Here is a 21013-nt window from a genome sequence, read left to right as displayed (position 1 = left end):
TTGGGACTAATTTATCCCATCTAAGAGAGGTTACAAGGTATAAATTTATCTTGAGATAAATTTATACTTTCTACCAAACAAGGTACAAAATTAATCTCACAATTAATGTTGGGATATCCCAGCTAATAGCGTGTACCAAACAACTCCTATTACAGGATCAAAGAATCTTATGTTCTTCTTTTTCTTGTTAATGGAGATTTCTTCTAGAAGGTGATGGTTTAAGGTGGATGAAAGGTTGGAATGAGAGAGAAGGAAGAAGAAAAGATTAAAAAAATAAAAAAATTGTAAAATTTAAAGTCTCTACGGGCTTGTTTGCTGTGCAATTCACCCAAGTTGCCAGGTGTACAAAAAGTGTCTACATGACACAGTCTAGCCCTACCTCAGGTGTCTAAATGGAACAAGGAGCACTTGAGCTGTTCAAGTGAAAAAAGTAGATTACTATAGGTGTCTGTTGATGTGTTTGGCCTTTTTATAAATCTTCTGAATGACTTTATACACCTGATGCAGGAGACATTACATTTTTCTAACGGTGGCAGAAGGGAAAAAGGCCATTCTAAGTAGAGCCAAACACGCCAGCTTCATTTGTATTCAGTATTTTCAACGTGAAAAATGAATTTATGCAATTACAGTAAATAACATTTATGAACCAATAATTTTGAAAAAATACTAGGTACAACGCTAAGAATCTTAAAAAATTGAATCAACAAAATTTAAATTTCGAATCTATCTTTAATTCTGCAACTATTACTTGAATATTTTCTTGGGCAAATGTGTTAATATATCCCTCAATTTTGCGATTAGAGCAGATATACCTCTCGTTATAAAAGTGGTATATATAATCCTGCCGTTACAAAATTGTGTAAATATACCCCTGCCGTTATAAAATGGTACAAATATACCCTTTTCGATGACCAGATTAAAAAAAAATCATTTAGGTTATTTTTTAATTAAAAAAATGTCACATGACTTTAAAAAAATCTACTCATTTTTTTTAGTAGACATATTTTTCTAAAGCTACATAGTAATTTTTTTCTGGTGGATTTTCCGGTTTGATTAGTTTAAAAAAAATTATCTCTGTGACTTTAAAAAAATAGGTCTACCCATTTTTCTAAACGAACCAAATCCGAAAATCACCAGGAAAAAAAATTACTATGTGGCTTTAGAAAAATATGTCTATTAAAAAATAATTGGTAGATTTTTTTTTAAAGTCACGCTGTAATTTTTTAACTAAAAAATAACCTATATGATTTTTTTAAAAAAAATTCTATCAGGGAAAAAAATAATATTTGCACTATTTTATAATATCAGGGATATATTTATACTAATGGTAGGAATATATATATCACTTTTATAATGAGAAATATATCTATTTTACATTACAAAATTAAGAAATATATTTGCACCTTTGCCCTATTTTCTTTTAGAACATGAGTTGCGCTTCAAGTCATTCATTGAAAGAGAAAAATAGAGACGGATCTTCTCTTGGTCAAAGAACTTTTTATTTTCGATCAGTTGTTGTCACACTCTAACGAAAGGGATTACTTTCTGAACATAAAAAAAAAAGGGCCAAGTGGGAAACTGGCATATTCTTGCAACAGGGAACGAAACAGTGAGCAACAGTATTCATACCGAAAGAGTAATGATGAAGAAATAAATGAAGGGGGAAAGGACATAAATTAATAATACTCCTATAGATCTCTTGAAATACTTCGAGTCCGCAACTTAAATGACCCAAAAAATAATTGGAGATACCAAAATAATTCATTAAAAAAAGTTACCAAATTATAAATTTATAGTTAAGTGCTATTGCGCACTAAATTAGTACGTAATAGGTCTTTAATAAAAGTCCTCAACCCTTAGTTCATTAGCCAAAAGTTTTGAAATTCATGTTTTTTTTCGTATTTTGATCAAAGATTAGTCATGTTTTTAAAATACCGGAATATCAATATTTTATATAGAACCTGATATCTTTTTCTGCGAATAATAATGTAGGCACAACACATCAAGTATACCTATAAATTTGGATCGTCGTTTTAGGGGTTGTAAAGTGTCCCGAAGTAAGTTTTGTTTGTTTGAAAACTTGTTATCTTTAGGTTTAACTATTTTATTTTATAGGGTTTTAATTAATTTAGTACGCCACACGAGTTATTATTAAACGACAATAAAAACTAAGATAATTAATTATCATTAAGAAAATAATACCAAAAAATATAATATTTACATAAAATGTATATTTTATTTATAAATACACAATCTCCATCCCCCCTAGGTCCCTCATGTGGGAGCCTTTAGAATAACCCTAGGCCTAAGGTGAACCCCACCACCCTCATCATCATCTCCATCTCCTTTCTTCTTCTTAATCCGTACATGCTCTATGGCATGATCATCATGCCTCCCCTTTCTTGGGGGCTTGTTCAAAATATACTTCATATGGGAGATGACGGTGGACGAAATGTCATCAGCTTCAGGAGATGACTCAATCTCCGCATGAGTCGGGTCCACAGGCGCAGAAGAATGAACCTAAAATAACATATAAATAATTTCGAAACTAAACATGAAATAACATATAAACAATTAATTAATACATTATTTTATTGTAAAAAATCAAACCTGTGTGTCGACGGGCTCCTGAGATGACTGGTGAGAGGGCTCCTCAGAGGGCTCATGAGCTCGCTCCTCATAGCCGGAGATGTAGATGGTGCCGGAGCTGGAGCTGAAAACTAAGTAATGAAAAATTATATAATAATTAGCATAAATATTTTAATTTGTTAAAATAATTATTTTAAACACTTACATCTTGGCTCTCAAACATGTCGAAGTCCTCGAATAAGGAGTCGATGTTCAGCTCTGTGCCACCCTGTAGATCACGAACTGGCCGCTCACCCTGTGGATGACGAACTGGCAGCTGTGCAGACGATGGCCAGAACATATGATCTGAAAATAAATCTGACATATATAAAGGTGTGACAGTTGCCTTGAAGTTGGCGGATGCTCTGAAGTCGACGGGATCTCTGAAGTCGACGGAGGCTGTTGGGCTAGAGCTGGAACTGGAGCATGCTCGTCAGGCTCATCTACTAGACCACCAGCCCCTCTGGCCCCACCCCTTCAGTGACCAGCCTCTCTGTCCCTACCACCTCGGCCACCAGCCAGTCTGCCCCTACCTTCTCCGGCCACTGCCCCCTCTGTCACTCCTCCTTTTCTGCCACCACCACCTCTGGTATGACCTCGACCACCCGTTGTCTGATACGGGACCTCTGGAACATGCTCGTCGAGACGTCCGAGCTCTTGTGCCTGTAGCATACCACCCTCGGCTAGTTGAACTATCCGTGCTGCATATCCCGCTTTCTCGAGGGCCTTCATATGGTCCAAGCTCTCACAACACATACTTTGTACGGTCCGTATGCATTTGTTTACAAATATTAATGATTGAATAAATTTTTAACGTAATACATAAGACGATTAATTAAGTTTAAGACTAATAAAACTTACCGTCGCCTCATACTGTCTTGCGAGTGCTGCATATACTAGGCCATCTGTACGAGGCCTGCGGTGTTGCTAATCAAGCTGCGAGTGATTCACGTGTACCACTCCATGTACCTCTGGACAGGAGTCATATGTCCGACCACCACTAGCGTCCCCATCCTCTGATCCCAACACTGGACTTGGAGCTACATAAAGGCCCGCCATGCATCAGTGACGACCGCACGTTTGTCCTGCAACTAATGGTCGTGCTCCTAAGTAACCGCACATGGACGAACTGTCGTAAAACGTGGTTGGGCGTGTGATCCTCAACGATATTCATATGTATCAATGGACACACGACCTTCACTTGGGCTCACCAGCCCTACAAAACGCCGACAGTTGATCCAAAATCTGATCATACGACGTCCATATAAAAGCATGTAAAAAGAATTGATCTAGTTAAAAATAAAAGACTAAAATAGTAAAAAAAAAAATAACATACTAATGTTAAATAAAAAAATCTTACCTTGTCCACCGTCATACGATCTAGCTAATCCCTGAACGGGAGAACTCTGTGGTGCGTATCCACATCTCGGATTATGCCTCCCGTCCATCTCTGCGCGTATGACACCATATCAACAATATAGTTAAGCAGAGGGTGAGAAGCTATGGGCTTGAAAGGTCTCATTCTAGTCCACAACCATATCTGAAAGGGCCATTAAAAAAATGTTTAATTAGTCGTCATTTCAGAAAGCTATATTTAGAATAAAATTACACACTCTTAAATATATTAACTGGAGGAGCGGGCAAAATGCAGCGACATCGGTCCTCGAGTCCATAGACGCTCGACAGAATTCTCGATACATGTAAGCCAGAACAGCAGCACCCCAACTGTAACATCCTAACTCGCCCAGATGCTCCAGAAACGGCAGATACCTCAAGTTCACATGGGAACCCGATGTGTTCGGGAACAAAATGCCCCCGAATATGAAGAGAAGGTACAAACGAGCACGTCGGTCAACATCCACCCAAGGTATGTCCTCTGCAATCGGATGCTTCATGTCTATGAGGCGCAAGTGAGTAGAGAGGGAATGTATCGACACCCTACTCTGTCCCTATATATCACCCTCCTGAGACGCGAAACCATTGAGCCTAGTCAACTCCTCCCGATACGACGACATCTGCTGAGGCTCCTCAATATACAATGCGTGTCCATCTACCTGTAGACCGTAAATGACTCCACATCCTGAAGGGTGATGGTGGTCTCACCAGTGCGGAGATGAAATGTATGGGTCTCCGGTCGACATCGCTCAATCATGGCCATCACAAGAGACCTATTATGCTGTACCCGACCAGTAGCGACACAACGGTTGATACCGCCCTGATATAGTATATCTAAGACGCGACGATGTAGGGGCCAAACATCTAAAAGATCCCATGCTTGTTCCATCAACCGGGGACGGAACAAGCGGCTGGCAGCTACATCTGCATCCCATATTAGCTGGGACCTATGATGCTACTGTAGATGAAGTACCTCTGGCTCGAAGGGCCCCGGATGAAGGGGGTCGAGATCCATAGAGGTGTCGTATGTGATTTACGCATTTTTAATTAATCATTAACATATAATATTAATTATGTAATCTTTTATCGAAAAATTATACTAAGGATGTTCAATTCTAAACTAAAGATGTTCAATCCTAAACTAAGGATTTGTAAGGATGTTCAAACCTAAACTAAGGATGTTCAATCCAAAACTAAGGATGTTCAATTATACTAACTAACTAATCCTTTAATGGGAAATTATATTAACTATCTAAATTTGCGAATTAATAATTGTTAATTGATTATGCTACTAACTATAATTAACTAACTAATATTATATTAATGCTATTTTTAATCTTAAACTAAGGATGTTCAATCCTAAATTAAGGATTAACTACAATAACCAACAAATATAATATTAAGGATATTAAGGTTTAACTATTTCTAATTAACAATTGATAATTAATTAGAACACTAATTAGCACATTAACACATAATTTAGATAACTAATTAGCACATAAAATTAGATAGCTAATTAGCAAATAAAATTCGATTACCACATAAAAGTAGATAACTAATTAGCACATAATTAACATGGATTAATTTTTTTTACAATTAAATAAATTAACAAATGAATAAATTATTAGAAGATTAGTATATTTTCCTACAATCAAACAATTAACAAAAAATTAAAGATTAACATATCATTATCAAATAATTAACAAGTAGCTAATCAAACAATTAATTAATAATTAAATATTAACATATCATTAAAAAATAATTAACAATTAGCTAATCAAACAATTAACAAAAAAAAATTAAAAAGAAAAGAAAAAAGGGGCTGATCGCACACTGGACAACCCCTATTGCACTTTTTTTTTTGCGTAATTCATTTTTTTTTTCAAAACCCACATTAGTCATGCTTAGGATAATAATCAAATAATTAATCAAAAATAAAAAATAAAAAAAACAAAAAAGGGGCTGATAGCGCACTGGACATCTCCTATTGCGCTATTTTTTTTTGGCGTAATTCATTTTTTTTTCGAAACCCACATTAATCATGCTTAGGATAATAATATATTTAACAATGTAATAGAAAATTCATAGTAAAGTACCTAGATTGAAGGTTATTTTTGAGTTTTTGAAATCGAGTTCTACGCCACTTTATTCTGAAATTCAAGCTTTGAAACTTGTTCCTTGCCCTGAATATACCAAGAATATTGACTTTCTGATTAAAAAATAACATGAAAACGATTTTTTTTTAAATGTGGGGACCACTGTTTTTTGGTTGATGATCTTTTTTTTTTTTTTTTAAATGATGGAGGGACCGTCGAGGTGGAGAAGATGGAGGGACTTTTATTAAAGACCTATTGCGCACTAATTTAATACGCAATAGGACTTAATTGTAAATTTATAGTTTGGTCCTGTTGCGCACTAAATTAGTGCGCAAAGGTTAGTTTGATAACTTTCTTTTTTAAGGGGTCATTTTGGTACCTCCGATCACTTTTTGAGTCATTTAAGTTGCAGACTTGAAATACTTCTACAATGTATGCAGTAACTTCTCGATCGGACAATGAATTTCAAACATTAGTTCCCTTGATAAATTTTACGTTGATTGTCACCTTATTGGAGCCGTCCTTTTTTATCCAAGTTTGCGACCAAGCTCATATAAGCAAAATTAATTTCAAATATAAGATGATTGAAACAAAAGAGTCACGTTGGTGAAGAGAGAGGCACATCAATTACTAGTGTAATCTTGATGTTAGGAGACATGGGACTAACAAACCGAGTTTCTACATTAGTTGTCACTTGTCAGCATACCGCAATCACACTTCTTTATTTGATTTGAGACTAATAATATAAACAAGTTCATAGGCAGCGTTAATTTAGAATATCAATTGATTGAAATAAAAGTGTGCACATAGAGGAAGAGCAAGAAACCCTAACAACTATTCTAATCTTGATGTTAGGAGAGATGAGACCGATAATGTAACAAGTTTTTATGCTACTCGCCAGCTTAACACAACCTTCCTCCTTTATTTGAGATTGTGATCGACAATGTGAGCATGGTCACACTAGTGGCAGAATTGATTTTGAATATCACATGACCGTTAAAAATAAAACAGACGCAAAGCTGAAGAGAAAAGCACCTTAACTACTATTCCAATCTTGATGTTAGGAGAGATGTGACCGATAATATGAGCAAGTTTTATATTGGCAGTCAAGCTACTTTCATTCTTCTCTATTATTCGAGTTTGAAATCAACAATGTAAGCAAACAAACACGGACAAAGTTAATTTCGAATATGAGATGATTGAAATAAAAGAGTACACATAGATGATGAAGAGAAAGGCTCCCCAACCACTATGCTAATCTTGATGTTGGGAGAGATGGGAGCATCAACATTATCCCCTTTACATTCTTTGGTAATTGATTCGAATACAGTATATATAGACCCTACATAGATACCCATCACTGGCGTGGAAAACACAGAGAGATATGTTGGTAGAATGCAAACAAAGGTCCCCTCATCAAGGCAAGCCCCAATACTACCACCTAACACCCAACAAGCTCATGTATTCATCTGTTGACAGTACTACCATTCTTTTGACCAAGTGATATCATCAAGAACTCCAATATATGTAGGTTAGTAGTGGGATTTTGTTATATATTTTTTGGTACATTGGAAAAGTTAGAAAAAATTTTAAATTGTTCATAAGCTACGTTACTTAAATCTGTCTGGAGAAGAAATTTTATATTGTTGATTGTATATCTTTCAAGGTAGCCAATTTTCTTCATGTTAGAGCCTTTCGTTTGCCAGAAAGTCCACACAGTAGTTTATCTCCCTCCATGTATGTTTAATCGTAGCCTTGTTAACTTCCAACTGAAATTTGCAATCTTCAACAATTGCCCTCAAGGAATGACATTATCCTCCTCAGTGATATGTTTGATGGCAAGTGTAGGCAGTCTGTTTCTACTTCTATGTCCTTGTATCCTATTTCTTTTGCTAATGTTAACCCTTTTTTAAGCTCCGTAATTTTGTAACGAGGCTTGATGTAGGTTTTACTTTTCCTAAATATCCCAACATCAACTTGTCTTGATCATTTCTGATTTGCAGCTCGACACTATCATCAGTGTTTAGTTTATCTTTTCGAATTTTATTATATATATAATAATGTCGTCACTCACTTGACAAAATGATCTGAAGTTATAAAAGGGCAGAAAGGACTGTTTGTAAGAGTGCCAATAGTACTTGAAGAGATGAGCGTTGAGCTAGTACTCGCTCTCAATATATGTGGTGTAAGTTGACTAATTATAAGTTTAAAAAAGAAATAAATATTTTTAAAATTTGTAATTATGGTCATATACCTTTTTATAACAAATATTCTTTATAATAACATTTCATTATAATCGAGTATTGTGATTGGCGCCTGATGAGCTAACCCTGTTCAAGTGAGTCACTTATTACTTATTAGAGTGTGTGGCCTAAATAAAGAGTAGCCATCTTACTATATATACTTAAATAAGAGTACGGCACCAAAATGTCACCTTTTTGGACCTTGAAGACAAAATGGTATGTCTTTTTTTTTTTATACCAAAAGGGGCATTTCGTTGGTTATCTAACGAAATGTTAACCCCATTTAACATTTTCTGTCAAATGTAAAAAAAAATAAATTGCATATCGTTACATACCTAGCGAAATGCATTTTTTTTTTTTGTACATTTGACACCAAAATGTTAGGTGGTGTCAAATGTTAAAAAACAAAATTGCATTTCGCCAGGTATGTAACGAAATGCAATTTTTTTTTTTTTAACATTTGACACCAAAATGTTAGCTGGTGTCAAATGTACAAAAAAAAAAAAAAAGCATTTCGTTACATACCTGGCGAAATACAATTTTTTTTTTTTGTATTTCGCTAGGTTACTTGCGAAATGTAATTAATTTTTTTCCTTTTTTAAAAAAAAAATCCACTTTTTCGTGTGTTTTTTTAAGTTTCCTAAAATAAAATTATGAAAATATAAATTTTTTAGGACACAAACAAATCAATTTTCCTGATTTGTTGGTTCAAATATTTTAATTAATTAAAAAAAATTCAATTTTTCATTTCTTTTCAAAAAGCAGGTTTAAAAAATGAGATTCATTTTTTCTGATTCTAAAAAACCATTTTCCAGATTTAAAAAAAAAAATTGCCAATAATAAAATTCCGTAATTTACATTTTTTTTTTAAAAAAAAAATTGTGTGGAAACTTTAGGTTTAAGTATTTTATTTTTTAAGGTTTTGATTCAAGCGTGTTATTTTTTTAATCAAGACATAACTTTATTTTGAATATAAATCTAATTCAATTAGATAAAAACATAGTTAAAATATATAGGAGAAAGAGTAGTTGTAAATTGGTGAAAGAGTAGTTGTAAATTGGTGAAACTTTAAACAGTCATTTTTTTATTGCATTTCGCCATGTATATAACGAAATGCAATGCAATTTTTTTTTAGTTAGAAAACCTAGAGAAATACAAAAAAAAAAATTGCATTGCATTTCGTTATATACATGGCGAAATGCAATAAAAAAAATGACTGTTTAAAGTTTCACCAATTTACAACTACTCTTTCACCAATTTACAACTACTCTTTCTCCTATATCTTTTAACTATGTTTTTATCTAATTGAATTAGATTTATATTCAAAATAAAGTTATGTCTTGATTAAAAAAATAACACGCTTGAATCAAAACCTTAAAAAATAAAACACTTAAACCTAAAGTTTCCACACAATTTTTTTTTAAAAAAATATGTAAATTACTGAATTTTATTATTGGCATTTTTTTTTTAAAATCTGGAAAATGGTTTTTTTAGAATCAGAAAAAATAAATCTCATTTTTTAAACCTGCTTTTTGAAAAGAAATGAAAAATTGGATTTTTTTAATTAATTAAAATATCTGAAACAACAAATCAGGAAAATTGATTTTTTGTGTCCTAAAAAATTTATATTTTCATAATTTTATTTTAGGAAACTTAAAAAAAAAAACACGAAAAAGTGGATTTAAAAAAAAAAAGGAAAAAATTAATTACATTTCGCAAGTAACCTAGCGAAATACCAAAAAAAAAAAAATTGTATTTCGCCAGGTATGTAACGAAATGCATTTTTTTTTGTACATTTGACACCAGCTAACATTTTGGTGTCAAATGTACAAAAAAAAAAATGCATTTCGCCAGGTATGTAACGAAATGCATTTTTTTTTTTTTTTTTTTTTTACATTTGTCGGAAAATATTAAATGGGGTTAACATTTCGTTGGATAACCAACGAAATGCCCCTTTTGGTATAAAAAAAAAAGACATACCATTTTTGTCTTCAAGGTCCAAAAAGGTGCCATTTTGGCGCCGAACTCCTTAAAATAACCATACAATGTGGAATTTCACTGGGTTGTTGTTGTTGTACTCCTTAAAATAACCATACAATGCATAAGGGCGAAGGCCAGTCAACTTCATACATAATAGCGTGACAAAGCTTATGTAGGACCAAAATATGTACATAGAGCAAAATTTCCAAAACACCTGTCTTAACAGTTAACATCAACCTCTAAACAAAAATAAAACATAAAATTGGCTCCAACGGGTTTTGGGGGCTCACCAGAAGTCTGTCCTGGTCTTTCTAATTAATGTAGCTACTCAAATTTCTAGCTGATCCCAAAAAAGGAATTTTTTTTAGTGCCAATGAGAAATTAAGGAGACGAAAAAAATCCTAAGATGCTTGCCCGAGTGTGTTTGGTATGGAAGAAAAATATTTAAGAAATAACTAGTATTCAAATATATATGATTTTTAAATGTTTTTGATGTCTAGTTAGAAAATGAAAATTATTTTAAAAAAATATTTATTAAAATTGATAATATTATTATTATAAGATATCTAATTGAAAAAAATATAGAATGACAATGGGAGGATTTCCCCCCCAAATGATAGACATGGCATGGTAAGAGCCAAAAGGAGTAAAGATAGTAAGTTGATCAAAATTATGATCGGTAAAACTTCACTATTCGAAACTAAAAAATTAGGGATGTCAAAAAAATATGAAAAATCGACCGAACCTAACCATACCGAACCGATTTATAGTGTTTTTTTCAATAAAATCGTGGATTTTTATTTAAGCTTATAACCGTCCCGAATAATTAGGGTGGTCTTTTTAATTTATGCAAAAAAACAAAAAAATCCCGAATCTAACCGAATAGCCTTACGTGTATGAAATATATTTTATATATTACAAATATGTTAAATTGAATATATAAAATATATTTTATAAGTTCTGTTTCAAATATAAAAAAGAATTTGGCCACTAAATTTTGGTCCTTTAGTTGATTGGATTTAGTTTCAAAAGGATACCTCATATACATAGTCATATGGTCATAGATTTAGATGATTTAAGTAGGCATTTTTGGTTATAGTTAGCACTAACAGAAGTTTACCTCCATCTTGGTCTCCTCTACTATGTTGCTTGATGTATATGTATCAAATTCAAGCTGTGATTTCTGCGGCCTACAAGCTAATGTTTGTTTTGGTTCAATTCAACATTGTTGTTTTCGGCAAGTTATTCTTCTCCCTGGTCAATCAGTGAGGATTCACGTCGCGATGATGCCATCGTTGTTGTCTTGCTACTTGATATAACACATTTCAGTTTACATTAAATATTTCATAAGAAACAAATACAAGCTTTATTTGATGGTGTACTACAAATAGGTTTGTGGAGATCTGTGTCATTACATTTTAATGGTGGTGTATTTTAGGTGACACTTTAAAACTAAAATAACCGAAAATTAACCGAACCGTACCGATACCGAAGAAAAACTGAGATGATGGGACGGTCTCGAAAAGTCTAATTTTGGTTATACAAAATAAAATAACCGAAAAAATGGGATGGTATAATTTTTTTAAAATAACCGACCGAACCGTCCCATTGACACCCCTATAAAAAACTAACCTTTCACGGTCAAAAACAAATATTTTAAGTAATATATTCCTCCGTCAACTTTTTTATCATTATCGTTCGAATCAGTATACGCACACCTCAATTAATTTTGCGGGATACATGCCACCTCCAACATCAATTTACTTTGTTCACTTTTACTTATTTACTGTATTAAAAATAAGCTTCTGGTTGTCTACTTTAACATACTAAAAGAAAGTTATTTTCTGTTTATTTTTAACATTAACTGCTGATTCCTCAAAGTCATTTTCAAAGCTCATTAAGACTATATATTACTAATTAATAAGGATATTACAGTATAAAATGTGCTTTATTTAGTCCCTCCAATTCAAAATAAGTGTCCACTTAGTTTATTTCATATACTCCTTAAGAAAATATGATTCCTAGAAAAACAAATATATATTTTGACTAAACTATCATTAATTAATAAGTCTCTTGCTTATTTATTGTCTTGAGTAAATAGGGTCAAATCTTGAAAATAAAGTTAATTTCTTGATTTTGCAAGTTGATAGTTATTTTGAACCAAAGTAAAAAAAGTTAAGTGGACACCTATTTTAAACCGAAGGGAGTTTTATTTGTAAGGGAAGTTCAAAGGACAAGTAAACTGAACAAAAATACTACGCTCGTCTCAAATTATCTGTCGTGATTACTAAAAAGAGTTGTGTCAGATTATTTATCATTTAGAAGTTCAAGAGGCAATTGATTTTTTTCCTTCATTTTACATGGTAAAATTTTATCATTAATTAAGATAATATAGAGTAAATATTTAATGAAGAGATATTATAAGTTAGACATAAATAAAAAAGTAAAGTAATCACAAATACTCCTTCTAATTAATGTCTTTCATAAGGGGCATATAAAATAAAAAGTCAACAGTTAATTTGAGACGGAAGAAGTTATGTTATCGGTGTAAATAAATAATTTTTATATTCTTTCCGTTTCATAATATGTGTTATCTTAACCAAAAACATGCATATTAAGAAACAATGATGAAGTGTAAAGTTTACTAAATTACTCTTATGTAAAAAAAATCTTCTCGATGATTAGAGTATGCATAAGTAGTTCATCTTTTGACATTGAGAATCCAACCATCATCATTTGCCATTTTTTGTCCAAGGGCAAAAATGAAAAAAACTAGTCAATATATGTATTGATATCCTAAGATAACATTTATTATGAAATAATTTTTTTAGTTAAAGTGATACTTATTATGAAACGGAAGGAGTACCTTCAAATTTCTTATACTTGTCATTGTAGGTAACATAACTTTGGAGATTTCAAATCTCATGTCCTAAAGAAAATTACTCTTACATACTACTTGGATTATATGGACGATGTGTAAAATTTAAATTTTTATAAATCCTTTTATTTATTGTATATTGCGAGGCGAATTTCTTGAAGATTTCAAAGGGATGACGTAATGGGGGTAATAAAAGGTAAGGTGGGGAGTAACCAATGGTAGAGTTTGGACTGGAGTGCCCAAAGCCCAAGGTAGAAAGGAGGAATTGTCTGCCTGGTTAATCGTGTACAACCCCTTTTCTTTATCATCATCTGTCACGTGACCTACCTTTTGTCAAAGACTTTTTAAACCCCATGGTGGGGGGTGGCGTGGAGTGGGGTGGCTGGGGGTGGGGTGAGGTGTCTGAGGGTGGGGGTTTATATATATGACAGTGTGCCTTCAACAAGAGTAGCTTAGCTATCAAACTTGTTTTTACAGTTTTGACTACCATTAGAAAATCTATGATCGTTTGGTACTAGAGATAATGATAAATAACCTTGAGATTATATTTAGTTAAATTTATCTCATATTTGATTAAAATAAAATGGTAATATAACTAATTTTAAAATTAGTCATCGCGAAATTGTAATGTTATTTTATTCCTGCAGGATGAAATAATTAATTCTGAGATAACTAATCCAGGATAAGTTATCCTGAGATAACTTGTTTCCAACCCTTAATTGAGAGGAGATTTGAAACTATAACAAGCATTAAATTTGTTCATTCAATTAAGAATGTGTCATTTGTAAATTTGGAAAAAGAATAAAATATCATTCTTGATGGACTAAAATCTCAATTATTTTGGACCAACTTTTAAATGCTAAATCTTCAATTATCTAAGTGGCCGAGTGGACGTGATAAAATTTATAAACTTACGAGTCGTTTGGTAGTTGGTTCGAGTTATGTAACTATATAAATTAATAATACATGAATTGATTACGAGAGAATTTATCTATTATTTTATACATAATTTAATTATTCATGCAATAGTTATTTCGCTTTCAATTTTAATATAAAATAATATATAAATTCTCTCATATTTATTAATTATACGTGTTTTTAAATTACAAATCAAACGTTATATTAATTTTATATATAAATAACTAGTTCCATCAGCTGTCAAACGTACTACTACTTGCTATATTAAATTCATATCTCACAAACCAACTACTAAACGGTCCCTTAGGTGTCAAAAGTAACTTTTTCATACTATAGGTGACAGAATCACATAAAATCAAGAAAGTACTGCCGCAATAAATAAAATTAATGGTGATGAATAAGGTTAAAAAGAAATGGTCCAAACCCCAAAGCAGGTAAAACATTTTACTAGAGCCTGTTTGGATGTGTTTATGCCTGTGAGCTGTAAATAATTTATAAGTTAAAAAAATAAATTGAGATAGTCTAACTTATTTTTTTTATTTATAAGTTGCTTTAGATAAGTTAAGTCAAATGGGCTCAATTATTTTTTTGAGCTTATTTTAAACACAAAATAACTTTAAGCTGGCCAGACAAACAGTCAAAAATGCTGAAAACAGCTTATAAGTCAATCCAAACGGGCTCCTAGCCTTCCCTACAGGCTTATAATGGCTTCTTTCCCACAATAATCCAGATCCTTTTTCTCACTCTACACACAGTCAGTACAAAAACTGAGTCCTGTTTCTTTTCTTTGCTATGTACTGTCTATGTCCATTAATTGCCATTGTTGTGTTATTTATTTGAGTGTAACTATTCAAGTCAAGTGAAGTTTTGAACAGAACAATATAGAGGGTGGTCCATATAGGGTCCATTTTGACTTGATAAGATTGTAAACTTTGCATTCACAACACCTTTTAGATAAAAGGGTGTGTGTATTTGTGTGTGTTTTAGTGTGTGTTGTGTGGGGATATAAAAAGAGGTGTGAGGGGAAATATGCAGCAGCACCTGATGCAGATGCAGCCCATGATGGCAGCTTACTATCCAACAAACGTCACTACTGATCATATTCAACAGGTTCTTTCTTTTTTTTCTTACTCATCTTCTTCTTCTTCTTGTTTACCTTTCTGTGTTTCTTTGTCTTGCGTTCACTGCTTTTAGTCCTCTCTGATATCTGCCATGTTACCTGATGATGCTTTTTTTTTTTTTGTGTGTGTACAGTATACTGTCCAAAAAATGATTAAAATGTGTTCTTTATAACAGTTAAAAGTTTCTAAATGTAATGGTTACACTCAGAGCTCATTAAAACTTTCTGTGTTTTGAGTTTTACTGCCACCCATAGCATGAAAAATATATATAGTAGTGTAGTTATTTTTGAGGTGGTAACTAGCTTGGGATACTTTGGTTGCTTATGCTTGGCTTTTAGTAGTTTGTAATCTTTCTTTTTCTTCTTCTTCTTACTCTTTATCTGTTTCTTTGTTTTCTGTTCACTGCTTTTAGTCCTCTCTGATATCTGCCATGTTTACAGTTTACTGATGCTTTTTTGTGTACAGTATGCTGTTGCAGAGATGAATAAGCAAATAAAGGAATATGTTCTTTATAACTGTTAAAGCTTTCAACATAGTAACATAGTAGATAATTCTTTTTTCATGTGGTGAAAAGGATATATTAGTGTTGTCGTCTATTTGAGGTGGTAGGTAGCTAGGGATACTTTGGTTGCATGTTCTTGGCTTTTAGTAGTTTGTAATATTATTCTTTTGTTGTTTGATAAGTCCTGCTAAGAGGGTATCTATTTCTTTTATCTGCAGAGATGATTAAGTAAATAAAAATGTGTTCTTTATAACAGTTAAAGCTTCTTGATGTAATGGTTACACACAGATAAGATAAAACTTTCAGTGTTTGAGTCTCTTACTGTCACCTGTTAATTAAAAAGAATTTCATGTGGTGAGCAATGAAAATATGAAAAGGATATACTAGTGTAGTTATATCTGAGGTGGCAGTTAGCTAGGAATACTTTGGTTGCTTATTCTTGTCTTGTGTTCACTGCTTTTAGTCCTCTCTGATATCTGCCATTTTATCTGCTGATGCTTGTTTGTGTACAGTATACTGTTGCAGAGATGATCAAGCAAGTCAAAATGTGGTCTTTATAACAGTTAAAGCTCTTAGATGACTTTCTGTATTTGAAACTTTGCTGCTGATACTTTTTTGCATACAGTATACTGTCCAAGAAATGATTAAGTAAATAAAAATGTGTTCTTTATAACATTTACACACAGAAAAGATAATTTTTTCTGTATTCAAGTCTCACCATCATTTATTATTAAAAAAAATTCCAGGTGTTGAGCCATGAAAATATGAAAAAGATATAGTAGACTAGTGTAGTTATTTTTGAGGTGGTAGGTAGCTAGGGATACTTTGGATGCTTATTCTTGGCTATTAGTATATGTTGTTTGATAAGTCTTGCTAAAAGGGTATCTATCCCTATTTTGTAATCTTTTTCTTCCTCTTCTTCCCATTCTATGTTGTTTCTGTAAATATCAGATGCTTTTATGCATGCAGTATACTATTGAAGAATGATTAAGCAAATAAAGATGTGTTCTTTACAACAGTTAAACCTTTTAGATAACTTTTTGTGTTTGCAACTTTGAGTCTCTATGCCACCCTTTATCAAGAAAAGATTTCATGTGGTGAGCCATGAAAACATGAAAAAGGATATACTGGTGTAGTTATTTTTGAGGTAGTAGGTCTCTAGGGATACTTTATTCTTGGCTTTTAGTAGTTGTAATCTTCTTTTTCTTTGATGTTTAATAAGTCTTGCTAAAAGGATATCTATTTTTTTGTAATCATTTCAACAGGTCTTTCTTTTTTCTCCTCCTGCTTTCTTTGTTTCTGTTCACTGCTTTTAGTCCTCTCTGATGCCTGCCATTTATACAGTATATTGTTGCAGAAATGATTAAGCAAATAAAAATGTGTTCTCTATGACTGTTGTAATGAGTACACACAGAGTGATGAAACAAAGGAAAAAGAAAAAGAGGAAGAACAGGAAGAGGAAAGAAAGAAGACCTGTTGAATCAGTATGCAGCCTTTTTTCTTTCCTCCTCCTCCTCTTCTTCTTCTTTTTCCTCTTTTTTCTGTTTCTGTTCACTGCTTTTAGTCCTCTCTGAAATCTGCCATTTTACCTACTGATGGTTTTTTGTGTACGGTATGCCAGTCTAACAGATGAGTAAGCAAATAAAATGTGTTTTTTATAACAGTTAAAAATTTTGAACGAGTAGATAAAACTGTGTTCAAAACTTTGAGTCTCACCGCCACCCATTTTTAAAAATATTTCACATGTTGAGCTACGAAAACACATGAGATTACAGTAGCTATGTTGTGTTGAGCCATGGAAACATGAAAAAGAGTTGCTAGTGTAGTTATTTTTGAGGTGGTAGGTAGCTAGGGGTACTTTGGTTGCTTATTCTTGGCTTTTAGTAGTTTGTACTTTGTAGCCTTCTTTTTTATGCTATTTGATAAGTCCTGCCAAAAGGGTATCTATATTTTGTGATCTTTTTCTTGCTCTTCTTCCCCTTTTCTGTTGCTTTTTGTAAATGTCAGATGTTTTTATGCATACATTATATTGTGGAACAGATGATTAAGCAAATGAAAACGTGTTCTTTATAAGAGTCGGTCACTCATTTTAACGGGAGTCTTGATTTCGATTTTGTTGAAAATAATAAACTTAAATGTTTTGAATGTCTAGGTTCATACGTTTGGTGCTGTTCATAGGACGATTAGGATATGTAGGTGCATGCATGTATTTGATGTTTAATGTGGGCAAGTTCATAGTACGTGAGAATCTATTTAATAACATTGATTCTAAAACTATCATTAAGCACCTATAGCTATCCCTTTTGGGACCCTGTAAAGTAAAAGTACTGCTTTTTAATGATGAAGTGAGCTTAATGTCTATCTCTCTTGTCCTATGATATTATCAAGGGTCCACTTAATATTTCAACATAATATCACTGCCATTCATGTTGAAGAAATAATTAAGTAAATAATTATGTCATTTCTCGAATGGATATGTTGTTGTTAAACTTTTAGATGAAATTGTTACACTTTTTAGTTATTTTTGAGGTGGTAGCTTGGGGTACTTTGGTTGTTGTTCTTGGAATTTAGGAGCTTGGGGTACTTTATATTTATTTTGAGGTAGCTACTAGCTAGGGGATACATCGGCTGCTTTTTCTTAGCTTTTAGTAGTTGTAATCTTCTTTTTTGTTCCTTGTTCTTTTTTGCTGTTTAATAAATGTTTTTAGTCTTACTTTTTTCTCTTTCTTGAACTTCTGTGATACTTTTGCCTATTCAGTGGAGAGAAGAAAAATCAGAAGGTTTTGAGTTTCTTTTGTCAATGTCAGATGTAAAGTTAGTTGAATCTAACCCTTTCCTCAGAAAACTGAAGTATAAATAGCTTCCATTTCTCCTACTATCAAAATGAATAGCTTCCATTAAATTATTGCTGTTTTGGCTGTTCTTTTATGAGATTTTGGGCATTGTCTATGATATTATATTTTTTTGCTTATGCTGGCTTTCTTTTATTCTATGTTAGTATTTGGATGAGAACAAATCTCTGATTCTGAAGATTGTTGAGAGCCAGAACTCTGGGAAACTCAGCGAATGTGCAGAGTAAGTAAAATTCACTTTTTTCGTTCTTTTTGTTTCTTTGAAACCCTGGAGTAATTAAAGCTTACTTTCTCAAGACAAACTGAAGGCCACTGTCTTTTAATTAATGCTATATATAAGATTCTCCAGTCACCTAGTCATATAATAATCCTGTTTCTTTTATTGATACTATATGTAAGATTCTCCAGTCACGTAGTCATTTAATAACCCTGGATTAAGATTTTATGCTGTCATCAGTCTGGATTTTAGGTCTCATCAGTAACATGTTTGAATCTTGAACGTTGAGAAAAAAAGGGAACAAACTACACTTTTTTCAATTCATGTGAAACGAACCGAGTATTTGTTTGACATCCCTTAAATTTAAAGTTTATTTGCTTAGATATGGTAGCTATATTTGTGTTGTGGCAGGAACCAGGCTAGGCTTCAGAGGAATCTGATGTACCTTGCTGCTATTGCTGATTCTCAACCTCAACCTTCTAGCATGCATTCTCAGGTAAGATCTTCTGATTTTGTTACAGTATTGGTTGAGAGCATGCATTGTGATTTTTTTATATGGTCTTGGACGGCGCTCACCTCATCACTTATCTAGGGAGGTATCTAAATTTTATTATTTTCGCAAGAATTTAAGTTATATACACTAGTTGTATAAAACATTTTACACCATCGGTGCAATATTAACATGTTATTGCAGGTTATTTACTATTGGTTATAAATTAGTGATCAATGCTCTTATTAAATGGAGTTACTTGCAATTATGTCTTAAATAACCTAATTGTGTAAATATCGTCAGTGCGTAGAAGTTGATACATGTTCATTTTTTACATACTTTGTGCTAAGTATCACCACTTGATCCTCGATATCCTCTAATCCTTCTTTTTTGCTCGACATCCTCTGAGTTGTTGGAAACTTGGAATATAAGTTGAGCTCTTAAAAACAAGTTTCATTAGTGACATTTCACTCCTCCTCATCCCCACCTCCACCCACTCATATACTGTCTGTTTACACTATGTATAAATATACCCCTTTGGGACAATGTTTTCTGGTTACTTACCAAACAGAAAACTGCTTTCCAAAAAAACATTTTCCTTCACACCAAACATACCTTTAAATGCACTTAAGTATTAATTATAGAATATTCAGAATAATGTTTTCCCAACACATTTTAAAATGTGCTTGTGTAGTTCTCTTCCGGTGGGATGATGCAAGCAGGGACACACAATTACCTGCAGCAGCAACAAGCCCAACAAATGGCAACACAATCACTCATGGCTGCAAGATCCTCCTCAATGCTCTATGGACAACAACAATTATCACCATTTCAACAACAACAACTTGGCATGAGCTCTGGCAGTGGAAACAGTGGACTTCATCACATGCTACAAAGTGAATCATCACCTCATGGTGGTGGTGGTGGAAATGGTGGTTTCTCTCATGACTTCAGCCGTGCAAATAAGCAAGACATTGGGAGTACTATGTCTGCTGAAGGGCGCGGCGGAAGCTCAGGTGGTGATGGTGGTGAGAATCTTTATCTGAAAGCCTCTGATGATTGAAATTAAGCTTTACTAGTTTATTTAAGGTAGTAGTAATGATAGGAAGGAGGTTTTAGTTTTTTCTTGTCAACTAATTTACGAACAATATTTAGTTGGGCAAGAATTTTGATGAAAGAATTGTGTGGTTAAGTGATGGACTTGTGTAATCTGTGTGTTGTTAAACACAAAGGTGACCTTTTTTTGGTTGTATGTCTATTGTCATGTACATTTGTTAGGTCATTTTGATTTGAATTGCTTTTCCTGACGAGTTTATTAGTCTCTACGTTGTATGGATTCTCTAAAAATGTGTCGGATTTTGTAGAAGTAGTGTAATTTTAGAGGATTTGACATGTACCCGACAAAGCATTTTTGAGGATCTAACACAGTTGCGATAACATTTTTGAAAACTTCGAGAAACATAGGCTAGGGTGGTTTGCTTGCTTGAAGTAGAAGTGGATGGATGCTTTGGTGAAGGTATTGCACTAATTTGTGCTCGACCAGGAATTAAACTGATCAACACTTGGTCATAGTCTATTTACATCAAACCAAGCATCGGTGTTTATGTCAAATTAAATATTTAGTGTTTATATCAACCCATATGATTTAACATTAGCATGTAAAAATTAAAGTAAGAGTGCGTGCCACTTAAGC

The 21013-nt window shown here is 32.9% G+C and overlaps 1 protein-coding gene across 2 annotated transcripts; it reads left to right on the top strand.

Annotated features, from left to right (window-relative positions):
* Positions 1 to 14861: 14861 nt before the first annotated feature.
* LOC132614705 (GRF1-interacting factor 1-like) lies at positions 14862 to 20572 on the top strand. Of its 2 annotated transcripts, none has more exons than XM_060329235.1 (4): positions 14862 to 15248; positions 18760 to 18836; positions 19242 to 19326; positions 20015 to 20572. In XM_060329235.1, the coding sequence occupies exons 1-4, from the start codon at positions 15168 to 15170 to the stop codon at positions 20381 to 20383; spliced, it is 612 nt and encodes a 203-aa protein (XP_060185218.1). In that variant the 5' UTR covers positions 14862 to 15167; the 3' UTR covers positions 20384 to 20572. The 2 variants fall into 2 exon arrangements, with proteins under 2 accessions (XP_060185218.1, XP_060185217.1); XM_060329234.1 differs by lacking the exon at positions 14862 to 15248 and adding an exon at positions 17165 to 17245.
* Positions 20573 to 21013: the final 441 nt, after the last annotated feature.

Source organism: Lycium barbarum, chromosome 10 (genome assembly GCF_019175385.1).
Source record: "Lycium barbarum isolate Lr01 chromosome 10, ASM1917538v2, whole genome shotgun sequence".
NCBI classification, from domain to species: domain Eukaryota; kingdom Viridiplantae; phylum Streptophyta; class Magnoliopsida; order Solanales; family Solanaceae; genus Lycium; species Lycium barbarum.
Note: the sequence above shows the minus strand (reverse complement) of the source record. Positions and strands in the feature narration are given on the sequence as shown.